General features: G+C 29.2%; 10 protein-coding genes across 10 annotated transcripts; 6 read left to right on the top strand and 4 right to left on the bottom strand.

Moving 5' to 3' along the window:
* The first annotated feature begins 13 nt into the window (after window positions 1–13).
* Window positions 14–700, top strand: PNEG_03610 (40S ribosomal protein S26). The gene is made up of 4 exons (XM_007876435.1): window positions 14–37; window positions 157–277; window positions 324–514; window positions 563–700. Exons 1-4 carry the CDS (start codon window positions 35–37, stop codon window positions 617–619), a joined length of 372 nt encoding a protein of 123 aa, XP_007874626.1. The 5' UTR covers window positions 14–34; the 3' UTR covers window positions 620–700.
* A 157-nt stretch (window positions 701–857) lies between these two features.
* PNEG_02497 (small nuclear ribonucleoprotein Sm D1) lies at window positions 858–1,551 on the top strand. Its single transcript, XM_007876317.1, has 3 exons — window positions 858–894; window positions 947–996; window positions 1,196–1,551. The coding sequence occupies exons 1-3, from the start codon at window positions 881–883 to the stop codon at window positions 1,480–1,482; spliced, it is 351 nt and encodes a 116-aa protein (XP_007874508.1). The 5' UTR covers window positions 858–880; the 3' UTR covers window positions 1,483–1,551.
* Window positions 1,552–1,778: 227 nt separating this feature from the next.
* Window positions 1,779–2,251, top strand: PNEG_02496 (hypothetical protein; the record flags this gene model as incomplete). The annotated part of the gene is made up of 4 exons (XM_007876316.1): window positions 1,779–1,796; window positions 1,845–1,955; window positions 2,002–2,140; window positions 2,181–2,251. The coding sequence occupies 4 exons, from the start codon at window positions 1,779–1,781 to the stop codon at window positions 2,249–2,251; spliced, it is 339 nt and encodes a 112-aa protein (XP_007874507.1).
* A 315-nt stretch (window positions 2,252–2,566) lies between these two features.
* Window positions 2,567–4,613, bottom strand: PNEG_02495 (hypothetical protein; the record flags this gene model as incomplete). The annotated part of the gene is made up of 6 exons (XM_007876315.1): window positions 4,517–4,613; window positions 4,016–4,474; window positions 3,612–3,970; window positions 3,320–3,571; window positions 2,817–3,274; window positions 2,567–2,772 (listed from the first exon to the last, which is right to left on the bottom strand). Exons 1-6 carry the CDS (start codon window positions 4,586–4,588, stop codon window positions 2,567–2,569), a joined length of 1,806 nt encoding a protein of 601 aa, XP_007874506.1. The 5' UTR covers window positions 4,589–4,613.
* Window positions 4,614–4,648: 35 nt separating this feature from the next.
* On the top strand, window positions 4,649–5,590 carry PNEG_02494 (hypothetical protein; the record flags this gene model as incomplete). The annotated part of the gene is made up of 2 exons (XM_007876314.1): window positions 4,649–5,177; window positions 5,216–5,590. The coding sequence occupies exons 1-2, from the start codon at window positions 4,794–4,796 to the stop codon at window positions 5,588–5,590; spliced, it is 759 nt and encodes a 252-aa protein (XP_007874505.1). The 5' UTR covers window positions 4,649–4,793.
* Window positions 5,591–5,736: 146 nt separating this feature from the next.
* On the top strand, window positions 5,737–6,713 carry PNEG_02493 (hypothetical protein; the record flags this gene model as incomplete). Its single annotated transcript, XM_007876313.1, has 3 exons — window positions 5,737–5,822; window positions 6,055–6,144; window positions 6,185–6,713. 3 exons carry the CDS (start codon window positions 5,737–5,739, stop codon window positions 6,711–6,713), a joined length of 705 nt encoding a protein of 234 aa, XP_007874504.1.
* Window positions 6,130–7,378, bottom strand: PNEG_02492 (hypothetical protein; the record flags this gene model as incomplete). Its single annotated transcript, XM_007876311.1, has 3 exons — window positions 6,130–6,777; window positions 6,846–7,033; window positions 7,077–7,378. The coding sequence occupies 3 exons, from the start codon at window positions 7,376–7,378 to the stop codon at window positions 6,752–6,754; spliced, it is 516 nt and encodes a 171-aa protein (XP_007874502.1). The 3' UTR covers window positions 6,130–6,751.
* A 488-nt stretch (window positions 7,379–7,866) lies between these two features.
* PNEG_02491 (hypothetical protein) lies at window positions 7,867–8,733 on the top strand (the record flags this gene model as incomplete). The annotated part of the gene is made up of 5 exons (XM_007876310.1): window positions 7,867–7,937; window positions 7,982–8,257; window positions 8,304–8,400; window positions 8,443–8,619; window positions 8,677–8,733. The coding sequence occupies 5 exons, from the start codon at window positions 7,867–7,869 to the stop codon at window positions 8,731–8,733; spliced, it is 678 nt and encodes a 225-aa protein (XP_007874501.1).
* A 313-nt stretch (window positions 8,734–9,046) lies between these two features.
* On the bottom strand, window positions 9,047–9,413 carry PNEG_02490 (hypothetical protein; the record flags this gene model as incomplete). Its single annotated transcript, XM_007876308.1, has 3 exons — window positions 9,047–9,197; window positions 9,250–9,312; window positions 9,361–9,413. 3 exons carry the CDS (start codon window positions 9,411–9,413, stop codon window positions 9,047–9,049), a joined length of 267 nt encoding a protein of 88 aa, XP_007874499.1.
* A 525-nt stretch (window positions 9,414–9,938) lies between these two features.
* PNEG_02489 (hypothetical protein) lies at window positions 9,939–12,735 on the bottom strand (the record flags this gene model as incomplete). Its single annotated transcript, XM_007876307.1, has 10 exons — window positions 9,939–10,182; window positions 10,230–10,504; window positions 10,555–10,674; window positions 10,718–11,387; window positions 11,434–11,581; window positions 11,625–11,844; window positions 11,892–11,955; window positions 11,999–12,143; window positions 12,186–12,384; window positions 12,442–12,735. The coding sequence occupies 10 exons, from the start codon at window positions 12,733–12,735 to the stop codon at window positions 9,939–9,941; spliced, it is 2,379 nt and encodes a 792-aa protein (XP_007874498.1).
* Between the last annotated feature and the right edge of the window lie 116 nt (window positions 12,736–12,851).

The following is a 12,851-nucleotide window of genomic DNA, read 5'->3' as shown; positions in this document are numbered from 1 at the left end:
GTCACTTGATTTTTTAAGACAAAATTTAAAAATAATGGTAAGTAAATGAAAATAATATAGACTTTAGAAAAGATTAAGAGATTTTATGGTTTTAAAACAAAAACAATATATACTTTTTTTTCAGTGAATATTTTCTTTTATATTAACTATAATTAGACATTTAAACGCAGGAATAACGGACGTAATAAGCACGGACGAGGTCATACAGATTCAATACGATGCTCTAATTGTGCACGGTGCGTCCCAAAAGATAAAGCAATCAAGAGATTTACAGTGCGTAAGTTTCCTTTATAATATAAAAATGATGTTTCATATTTATACAGGAAATATGGTTGAATCTGCAGCAATTCGAGACATATCAGATGCTAGTGTATACCAGGAATATGCATTGCCCAAATTATATATTAAACTTCATTATTGTGTTTCTTGTGCAATTCATAGCCATATTGTTCGTGTAAGATCTCGTGAAGGCCGTCGAATTCGGGTAGTACCACTTCGTGCGCATTACAATAAAGTAAATTATTTATAGTAAATATTCATTTATTTATTAATTTTTTTTCAGGACGGAAGAAAAATCAATCCTACAAGTGCAGCAAAAGCACTTATTTCTCAATTATAAAATATGTAATAGAATTTATGTATAAAAATAATAGTTTTATTATTTCAAATCTTTTCATGTATTTTTTTTTTCATATATTCATTAAAAAAATCCTATATTCTTATTACCTTTTTACCATAGTAATTTAGCATAGCAACGAAAGAAAAACCTTAGTAACCTCATCGAAAACGCTGTTCATACAACCAGCGCTTACAGAACGGAAAAAATTAAATTTCAAGTCTGACAGGTTATTAAATATACCTGACAACTTTCAGACTAAAAATGAAGCTCGTAAGGTTCTTTCTCTTGTATTTTTATGTATAAAATACTTATTAGCATTTTTTTTAGATTTCTTATGAAATTAATCAATGAAACTGTTTCTATTGAGCTTAAAAATGGTAAGTAATTATATCAATATATATCTATCAATTAGACGAATTATATGCATGGTATATTATCTATTTTTTATTCACTAAGACAAGTTTATCGAAATAATTGCATGCATATTATACGCATACAATTAATATTATCTATCAATAAATCAAATTTAACATATAAATATCTTATATGCTTATCTTTTATGCTCATTTTCAATAGGAACTATTGTTAATGGTACCATTGTTGCAGTTGATATGCAAATGAATACACATCTCAAGACGGTTAAAATGTCTGTTTTCCATAAGGATCCCGTTTGCTTAGATACACTTAGTATTCGTGGTAATAATATTCGTTATTTTATTCTTCCTGATAGTCTTCCTCTTGATACATTATTAATCGATGATGCACCAAAACCTAAACAAAAGAAAAAAGAAGCATCACGAAGCAGAGGTCGTGATAGAGGAAGAGGAAGGGCACGTCGTGGCCGAAGTGCACGTGGATTTTAATTTATATATTTACATTTTATTAGTAGATTTATGTATATTTTATGTATATTTTTTTGTATATTTTTTCCTCAATTTTAATCATTTATCTACTTTTTAATTTTTATTTAAATACGAAAATCTTATCAAAATTCTAAATAAATATTCAGAAATCAACAAATTCTTATTAAATCGATGATTATCTTATAAATTCTTTTTAATATCTACATTGTTACGATCATTTTATAATTTAATCCGGTTATTGTCTTTATTTAAATTTCGTATCTTTATCATAACTTAAATTTTATGAATTTATCTCTATGACAAATTCAAACTGTGTATGTTCTTGTAATAAGGGTTAATCTTTATTGATAACAAAATATTAGCCCATTTCATGTGAAAGTCTAAGAGAACTTTGTAATTCACGTCTTTCAAGTGTTCTTGCAGATACATCTTATAAAGAATGTCAAGCGCAATTATGGAATACAGAAATTATTGTAGAAAAAAATTTAAAATATAATTTTAAATATATTGATTTTGTAGCACAGTTTGCTAGAAGGATTAAAAGCACTTGCACCTCGATATAAATGGATTTTAACATCGTCAATTATTGAAACATCATCGAATATTTCACTTGGAATACATTCAGCACAAGGTGCTTATTGGAATTGCGAAAAAGATGGTTTAAAAACAAAAAAAAGAGTATTATCTAATAAAATCAGGAATGTTAACGCATGAATGGTCAAATCAATATTTAAGAGTTGTTCTTAGTCTGTCATGGATTCAACTATAAAAAAAACAAATGTTTCACATATAAAATATCATTTATACAAATTGCTTTTGAATGGATTTTTATAAAAGAATTTAACAAAACGAATCTCAAAAAATATTATTATTAAAAAAATACTAAAAACAATTTAGTTATTTCAATTCGTAAAGTCATCTTTTAAGTTAAATTTATTCATTAATATTTAATCATCAACCTTGATTTTTATCTCAATATATCACTTAACCTTTAATGTTTATTGTATCGAAAAAAACAGATTAAAAACAACACAAATAAGCATAACTAGAAGATATCTTTAATAAATCCCAAAGATATTTCGACTCATCGTTTTATTGGCGTTTCTGATATAACATCTACCTTTTGACGTTTTTTTAAAGGCGTCCTATTAACATCAACATTAATCGATGTATTCATTACCCAGCCTTCATTCCATTCTGCTAAATCACCCATTGAATTTGTTGTCTGACGAGCCATTCGATTCTTCTGGGGTGTTGCCAGTACTTGAATCTGACCAGTAACAGATTTTTCTTCAAAAATAAGCAGTTTTCCACATACAAAAAAGAATTTTTACGCTTCATTTGAATCCGTTGTGTTTCAACACGAGGTCGTACAAATTGTTGATTAGAAAGAGACGTTAAATCATCTAACTTCTCTTTTTTAGTAATTTTTGATAAAGGCATCTTTATTTCACGATGCTGAAGAGATTTCTTAGAATTCAAAATACCGTCTCTTGAAATGCCTTTAACACGTGAATCCATTGAAGGACGTGGTGTAACTGACACGGACTGCAATTTAGCTTTCTCATCACCGAGAGCTGTTGCAAGACTTGAAGTAATGTCGACAGGTGACTTTGTAGAAACATTAGACAGAGATTTTATAGCAGTAACAAGTGGCTTCGAAAAAGCAGATGGATTAGCTTTTTGAATTTTCTTTTTATCGCTCTTTGATCGTAGAGAATGATGGCAAAGGATTGGTCCGCCACATTTAACAAATAGTCCACTACAAATATCAGGAAGTTTAGATGCATAACTATTCTATTATTAGTTACGCACTAAAAACCTCATTTTGGCATACAAAGGCATAACAACTTCTGCACAAAATTGCAATAATTGATCGCTATTCGTTTTCTGATCAATATTCTTATCAAACGATAAATCTGTATCATTTAATGCTTGCCAAATACATAATCTATCAACTAAAATATCCAAATACTGTTCGACATTAATCGACATGTGACTTTTCTTTAACTCTTGATCCGATACATAATTTTTTGTTTCATAGCATAACAGAAGCACTTCTAATACTAAAATAATCTGTAACTCAAACCTTAACATATAAGCATAAAAATAGAAAAAAATAAACATACTCTCGAAATTTTAATGCATCAATTCTTTTATTCACATTTTTTTTATTTCGAAAAACGCAATCTTCATTACAATTACACCATTTTAAGATAAATTCCCGCTCATCTGCATCTACTGGCCAACATTTCACCTCTTCTGGCCATTCATTTATATTTACATCATTCGTCTCATCCAAAGTAACTTCAACCAATAAAGGCAACCATTTTTTAAATTTCATCTCTAATTCTTCCGGTGTTCGCAACATTTCTGTCTCAATAAATTTCATCATCTCAAAATACCCCTTATTTTCATGTAAATAAACTTCTTGACACTCTTTTCTTGCTTTTGCTAATGTAGTTTTTGCAAAATAAGCCAATGAGACCTTAAAATAAATAAGCTAAAAAATATAAAAAAAAACTCAATTTACTTTCGAAATATAAAGGATATAGAAATATTGTTGTCGAAGACTATTTAGTATTTCTTTACTTGAAATTTGCTTCATATCTGAATCCTTAATACTATTGATTACTAGAGGTTGCCATGGCAACACAACCTGCAATAAAGGTGTTTCAATATCAGCAGTTTTCTCAATATTCTCACTAATTTCACATCTCCCATGCAATTTCAGGACCTCTATACGAGTAACTCTTGAATCAAATTCACTAAACACATAGATTCTATGTTTCATACATTCAATAACACCATACACTGGTTCAACATCCTTTTTAGCCTCAACAACCAATACATTATCATTATTAAGTAATATTTCAAGCATTCTACACTGAAAGACAAGAGGTATATTCTCATGCGCTATCCAATGTCTTGGAATTGTATTACGAGAAGCCTGATAAAGTATTGAAGCGTGCAAAGCATCTACACCTTCTGGCTATTAGAAATCAGCAATTAATCAGTTTATCAAGAAATATACATGAATTACAAAATCAGAGACAATATATGAAGGTTTTTGAGGAAAAATCGTCTTTCTTTCATGTCTTTTCATGAAAAAAAGACGTCCTCTTTAAAAAGTCTAATAATCGAAGCACAAGGCAGCCGATACTTGAAAAAAGAATATATAAGAACTAGAAAAGATATGAAAGAACTAAAGAAAAGCTAAATATAAACGAAACAAAGATATTAAAAAGATTAAAATAAAAGAAAGAAGCATAATTTTCTTTAAAAATTATAAATTTAATTAAAATCTATTAATGACATCAAAACTTGAAAAAGAAAAGACAAATAATCAAGATTCTAATTCAAATAAATCAAAAAATCATGTTTCTACATGCTTAGTTACACAAGAAAAAGAAAAACAGAATAAAAAGGATAATTCAGATTTATATCAAGAATACACAGAAAATAAACTTTTAAATAAAGTTTGGTCAATTAATTCAGATGAAAAACAACACATTCTCATTGGAGTAACAGGATCAATAGCAGCTATTAAATTGCCTATTATTATTCAAGGTTTATTGGCATATAAAAATGTTGAAATTCAAATCGTTTATACATCATCAGCAAATCAATTTTTTGATTTAGAGGAAATTAAAAAATATGGTATTCCTATATGGACAGATGGCGACGAATGGAAGGTATTAATTTAATATATTTATATTTTATTAATTTAAAGTCATGGAAAAAATGTGGAGACCCAATTTTACATATAGAACTTCGCCGTTGGGCACATCTTCTTCTTTTAACACCTTTATCAGCAAATTCTCTTTCAAAAATAGCAAATGGCATTTGCGATAATCTTCTTCTTTGTATTCTTAGGGCCTGGTCTCCTAATCTTGCAATTTTTGCAGCACCTTCTATGAATACTTTAATGTGGCAACATCCTCTTACCAAGAGACATATTCAATTTATACACGAAACACTACCATATATAAAGTTTATAGAACCTATAGAAAAAACGCTTGCTTGTGGTGATACTGGCATAGGTGCAATGGCAGAGCCTACTGAAATTATTAATCGAGTTGTACAACATTTAGCATTACACACGTGAAAAGCACGTGATCACAATCTGTCCTAAACTCATAAATCACGTGACACTTCTCCTCCTAAAGTCCTTAACGATGATCTACATTTAAAACGGGTATATCTAAGGATAAAGGCCAATATAGATAACTTGTAGATATATTATTTTTTAGAATGCCATTGTCTTTACATGTTTTGATCCGAGAAGTAGCAGGAATCAAGGAAAAGAGGTTTAGATTAATTCAGCATATCACACAAATGTAAGGTTTTTTTAAAGAATACAAACGGATAAATAAAATAAAAGCAAATAAAGGCATAAATTATGTATAAACTTTATTGGATCTCATAAGCTGAGGACTATGCATCGAAATAGACATTTTTATATAGAATATGCATAGTATATGCGTAATATATGCGTAGTGTATGCGCACTATATACACTCTGATATTTCTATTTTATATATTAAAAACTTGTTTCTAAGTTTACTTCTAGTCATGATGGAGATATTCATTGGCTCAACACAATTTTTTTGGAAAAAAATCAAATTGATATATATTTCAATGTTAAACCTGCTTGCAAAAAGTATATTTATTATTTATTATTGGATTTCTAATAATGTAAGGACTCAATCTTATCATATGCTTGGATATCTGCTTTCTTCTTTAGTACCGCCTTCAACGTCCCAAACATTTGAAGATTATTTAAAAAACTATCTTACAATTCTCACAACGTGGGAAACTACAACACGAGATTTTGGAACTTGGACGCCTAGAATGAAGGCATTTTTTGGTTCAAGAGGATCTCGCAAAAGTAATTTTAATATAGAAAATTCCTATTTTGATGAGGAGGAAAGTGTTACTAAATCATTAACATATCCTCATTTACCTTTTATGCCATCCTATACACAGACAGTTCTTGTATTGTGCGATCTTTTACGTGAAACATATACAGTTATAACAAACATTATTTTAAATACAAGATATAATCGTTTTATTGAAATATTCTATAGAATTGACAATAAGATTAAAAAAATTCTTGAAACTATGGCAAAAGATATAGAAGCATATGCACGAGAAATGATCAAGAAAGAATTAAATAGTTTGTTGCAATTATCAGATACTGAAGAAGATTCGAATAAAGCATCCATTTAGGTAAACATAAATGAAAAAATTCATAATATTCCCATAAATTAGCGAAATGTTCGTACTGAATATGCTTTTTTCATTAATAAGAATTATTTGTTTTTCCATATTTTCTAATGGAATCTTATCAAATCAACTTACTTGAAGGATATCCATTTTTTTCATCTAACGTCCAATGATAAGAGTTACCAGGATGAGGAGCAATGCCTTTATCTGTTAACACAAATTTCCGGATTTCAGATGGCTCAGCATTGTATAAAATAGTTGATAGTGATTGTGTTATGGCAGGGGTAGTTGTCTGAGCTTCAGTTTCCGATGGTTCTGAAATTCTAAAAAAAACATCAATAATATTTTATTAATATAAAACATTACTTTGGATTCTCTACACTTCCAAGTACAAACAATTTTGCTAAAATAGGTTGTGTAATTATTCCAGGTCTAGGATAATTTCGACGCATATCTCTTTTCCAATATGAATTCTCCGAAATATCGGATGCTGGAAGGTTTAACGGTCTAGCATAAAGCCTTTCAGGACTTCCAGGTGCCGGCTTACGATATTGATTATTATATGTAATTCCAGATGAACGTTCCGGATCAATAACCAACAATCGACGCAGCCAATTCCAGAAATATTTTTTGTTTTCTACAGTAAGTTTAACAAATTTCTGGCGCATTTCCTTTTTTATATCCAAATATAATCTTCGCTACTTATAATATCTCAAGAAATTAGAAAACAGAAGCTATTTAATTAAAATAGACTATATTCACTTTTTAAACAATTTTTCTTAATCAGTTTAAATAACGAGAAAAAATAATAAAAAAAAACATACATACAGAATTTTAAAATTAAAGTATTCTAAATCAAAATAACATAGAATACCTTGAAAATAATCAAATAATAATTTTCTTATCTAAAAAAATTAAGTATCTGTGTATATAATGTTCTACACCTAATTGCTATGACAACCCATAACTTGTCGATTTTTAAAACTTAATTACAGCTTGATTTAATATTTTTGATAAAAACCTATTTTTTAATAAAATACAGAGTTTTATTAAAAAACAGATATATTTTTATTAAAAAAGTTACTTTATATTTAAAAAAGGTTTTTTTTATTAAAAAAAGAATTATCAAAAAAATAACTATTTTACTTGATAAAATATGACATCAATACTTAATAAAACACAAGTTTATAAGAAACCACATAAAAGAGGCAGAAAGTCACGTTTTTCGTATATTTTTCTCATTTTTTTTTGGATTTTATTGATAATTTTAGTAGAAAAACTCAATCAATTAAAACAACTCAAGTAGAAAAAGATATAAAAGAAATATGTATAAAAGAAGCTAAAAAAGATACAAATACAACAGTTGATGTATCTTGTACATCTTTGAATGTACTGAAGGAGCCAGAATCTCGAAGACTTTTAGAAATGCTTGACAGTCATTTTCAAGACTTACAACGTGATACTCAAGATAGGTGTAAAAAAGAATTACAAGAATATGCAAAAAAAATGATCAAATTGACATCAAACAGTTCAATTGAAACTATTCTGTAAAAATCTTATAACTAATATGTATTTAAATACTAATTTATTAAGTCAATGTATGCAACAAGAACTCGAATACGCACGTTCTGACTCTGCTTTTGTTCTCAACCAGGAAACTACTCTTCAAAAAGCTCTACAACGATTATCTGTATCTTTAACAATATTTTAAATTTTCCTTATTTCTTTATAGATATGCCTAGAAACATATACAAAAGAAGCAAAGCTAATTCAAACACAAATACAATCTCTTCTTTTGCCAGATGAAGCATTTGAACTTAATGATTTATGGGCAGATGCAGACACGCTTATAGAGGAGGCAGACGCACTTTCACAAGAATATTTACATAAAATGAAAGATTCGATGCAGGTAATTGATTTATTAACACTTAGCATCATTTATTTTATAAAATACTAATAAACAAAGAAATGCAATGAAATCGATCAAGAAAATAAACGCAAATTAATGAATCGACTACTCTAAATATACTTAAAATGTTTATGCCTACACTCATACCAACTCAATAATTCTATGCTTACATCTTTAATGACATATTGCATTTTTAGCTTGATCTTGCTTAAATTTATATTTGATCTCTTTCATATCGTTTAATATTCAGCATTTTTAAAATATATTTATTTGCAAAGATCCTTGATATATTACAAAACCATCATTTAATGCAACAATATTATCTTTTGTTTTAAAAATACTTTATCAATGTATTTTTCTACTATTTTCGGAATAAGCTTTCCGTATTTATTTAATTTCTCATTTTTTTCCACAAAAAACATTTTCTTCATAAATCATCTGTTTTAATCGCTTCCGGCGAACCTTCTTTATTAAACTTATCAAAATCCGTCCATTTCACACTCGTAGACTGTGGATTGGATGGACGACGTCCTTTTTTCAAATAATCCGATAACTCAATTTCTGAACCTTCTGTACCCCTAAAAAAATAAGCTAACCCATTTTTAAATATAACAGGACCCTCAAACATACCAATTAGCCTTTCCAGCACCATTCTTCTTTGTTCCATTTGGTGCTGTTCCCCCATATCCATGTCTAAAAATCTATGTTAGATAAACTCTCAAATATTCAAAAAAAAATAACTTAGAAAAAAATCGCCCACCATCAGAGGACTGCTTCTTTAATGACCGTGTCATGTGCTTTTTATTGGTTTTTCAATGAAAAAATGGGATAATCTTGGCCTTTTATAGTTTCGCATAAAACTTCTGGAATCAGCCAGAAATCAACATATATATATATCTAAAAAAGTAGGTACACACTAGTGTCCGATAAACCGGAAATATCAATTTTAATACTACATTTGTACTTTTATGTACAAAAGAAGGGTTAGGGCGAAAAGAAATATGTGAAAAAAAATACATGATTCCTAGTGAATTATAAGTGTTTATTACACCTATTGTTCTTATATTTAATAATAGCGGGTTTTTATTTTTTAAAAATAAAAAATTAAATATTACTATAATCCATAAAACTCTTAGTTAGAACTCAATTATTTCAAAATTCGAAGTTTTTTCTGTAAATAATGCACTAAACCAATGATTTTCTTATGAAATGAAGATTAATGAAGATACTAAAAGCCTTTTGTTAAGATATATGAAGATCGAATTGTTATGACATAAATTCATTTTAAAGAACAAAAAATATGATGTAAAGCCCTTTTTTTATGACGATTCGGTAGTCAAACAACCATAACGACGATTAAGATTATAATAACGATCTCGATCTTTATCAGAAACGCTAGGTCGTATTGTTAAAAAAGCCTTATCAAAATGATACTGTTCAATATATAAAGGAATATCTTGAAAATCATTCTGAAGCATTTTTTCAGTAAAAAGATCGATAAAAAAGGTATTTTGAAGAGCAAGAACAGCAGCTTCTCGAACAAGTGCAGCTAAATCAGCACCGCTAAATCAAATCAATATAACATAGTTTAATTAATAAATAAAAATTACCTAAAATTTTGGCATCTTTGATCTTTTGCAATCTGTAGAAGATTTACAGATGAGGAAATAGGTGTTTTTTTAGTCAACGTTTTTAAAATTTCATAACGTTCATCTTCAGATGGCAATTCTACAAATAATGGTTTATCAAGACGTCCAGGTCTCATCATGGCAGGATCAATAATATCCGGACGATTTGTAGCAGCTATTACATATATCCCCCTTCTATCGTTTAATCCATCTAACTCTGTTAATAATGTATTAACTACTCTTGCAGAAGATTCAGGCTAAAGAATATAAATAAGTTGAAATAGAAAGAAAATAATATATTTTTTACTAAAGAATCATCTCTTCGAGGGACAATTGCATCCAATTCATCAAAAAATATAATACATGGAGCAGAAGCTCTTGCTCTTGAAAATACTTGGCGAACAGCACGTTCTGATTCTCCGACATACTAATTAAATTACAAAAACGCATCTAAAATGTCAAATCTTAACCTTATTCAATAATTCCGGGCCTCTAACTGAAATAAAATTTGCCCGACTTTCATTAGCTACTGCTTTGGCTAATAAAGTTTTCCCACAGCCAGGAGGCCCCCAAAGCAACACTCCAGAAGGCGCTGTAATACCTACTCTTTCATACAATTCTGGATGTTTGATAGGCTGGACAATAGCCATCTGCATTTCCATACGAATAGACTCTAATGCGCCAACATCTGCCCACGTTACATCTGGAACAGTTGCAAATCCTTCACGCTTAGATGATGGCTGAATCTTAGGAAGTGCCTCTAAAAAATCATCAATAGTAATACACATTAATGATAAAACATCATTAGGTAATGTATTAGGGTATGTTTTTAAAAAACGTTGAATAATAGCAGTATTTTGAAAACTGTCAGATATGAAAGAATTCAAATCCGTCATGGAAACCCGACTATTATTTTTGTCTAAAGGACTAGAAGAATCCATATTTGATTGAGATAATGTTTTTTCATTCAATGATGCATTGTTTTGTAATAATTTAAAAATCCTTTTAATAGCAACAATACCAGATGCAGTAATAAGAGAACTCAAGTCTGCGCCTACGTATCCTGGTGTCATTTTTGCCAACTTTCTATAGTCAAAATCACCAGAAAGACGTACTTTTTTAAGAAGTGTTCGAAGAATTCTAATTATTATTAACATATGTATATAATAGAAAAAACTCATATAACTTTTCTCTCCCAATTTCATTTGGAACATTCAGACATATCTCATGATCAAATCTACCAGCTCTACGTAAGGCAGGATCTAATGAATCAGGCCTATTCGTCGCCCCGATTATTAAAACAGGTTTTCCACCTGTTTTATCCAAAGAAAGATCTATCTATGATCAAAAAAAATCAAAGATTCTATAAAAAATTACCATCCATACATGTAAGAAATTGAGCGACAATCCGCCTTTCCATTTCACGTTGTGCATTCTCTCTCTTAGGTGTTACTACATCAATTTCATCAATAAATATAAGACATGGAGCAATCGATTTTGCTTCATTAAACATATCTCGAATCTTTTTTTCTGATTCACCAGACATACCAGAAATAATAGACGGTGCAGAAATAGATATAAATGGTAAACCAATTTCCTAAAAAAAATATAAATAAATCATTCTTTAAAAAAAAAATCCCTTACAGATGCTATAGCATTTGCAAGCAAAGTCTTCCCACATCCTGAAGGGCCATGAAGTAAAACCCCTCTTCAAAAAAATTAATTCTTTCTAAAAAAAATATTCAATAAACCTTGGAAGTTGAATACCAATATAAGAATAAACCTCAGGATGCATCAAAGGCATCACAATATATTCAAGAATCTCATCAATACATTCATCTATACCCCCGAGATCATCAAACAAAATCCCTTTAGGTGGATTATAATTTTCATTAACTTCAATTGTTTAAAAAAAATAAAAAAAAAGGATAAGATAACCTCTTAATCTTTTACTAGGAATATCACTTTTCTCCATCTTATTCTTACGTTTAGACATGGAAATATCATAAGATCGATCTTTCATTATTTTTTCATTTTTTAATGAAGAATAACCCGATTTTAATAATTCTTTCTGACTTAAAACATCTTCTTCACTGTCCAATACAGATCTTTCCTCTTTTTTTATACTGATCTTGCTCTAAAAGATCTTTTAATCAGAAAATATTCGTTTTTCCAAAAAATCACAAAGACACACCAAATTTTCACAGGAAATCGCCGTTTTTTCGAAAAATTCTGTCTCCTTCATATCCCCAAGAGATTCACCTAGTAATTTATTAGATATTCCCGGTCCTTTTTCCCCCAAAACCCTTTTAATAGACATCTCCAATACTTGTTTTTTAGTACGCCTTAAAAGCGAATCTCTGCCCTGAAGATACTCATAAGCTTCCAAAAGACTTGAAGGAGCCTTCAAAAACTGATCAAAATACTCATCCAAATACTCTCGAATTTTATCATCCAAGCAACGACTCAGTCGAGCTTTGCCTTTCATCACTGAGCCGTTGTCAGGGCAAAAAATTAACGTCCAATATTTGAAGAAAAAAAAAAGTGCCTAAATCTAATGATTTTCGGAAGAAAAAGGATCTACATAGATTATTTTTGAATTCC

This window comes from Pneumocystis murina (assembly GCF_000349005.2).
Source record: "Pneumocystis murina B123 chromosome Unknown supercont1.11, whole genome shotgun sequence".
NCBI lineage: Eukaryota > Fungi > Ascomycota > Pneumocystomycetes > Pneumocystales > Pneumocystaceae > Pneumocystis > Pneumocystis murina.
This window is presented reverse-complemented; position numbering and strand designations above follow the sequence as displayed.

Bases quoted from the DNA above. Each gene is read 5' to 3' on its own strand.
- PNEG_03610 (XM_007876435.1), top strand. The intron at 278-323 runs GTAAGTTTCCTT...ATATTTATACAG, and splicing joins AATCAAGAGATTTACAGTGC to GAAATATGGTTGAATCTGCA. The intron at 515-562 runs GTAAATTATTTA...ATTTTTTTTCAG, and splicing joins TTCGTGCGCATTACAATAAA to GACGGAAGAAAAATCAATCC.
- PNEG_02497 (XM_007876317.1), top strand. The intron at 997-1,195 runs GTAAGTAATTAT...CATTTTCAATAG, and splicing joins TTCTATTGAGCTTAAAAATG to GAACTATTGTTAATGGTACC.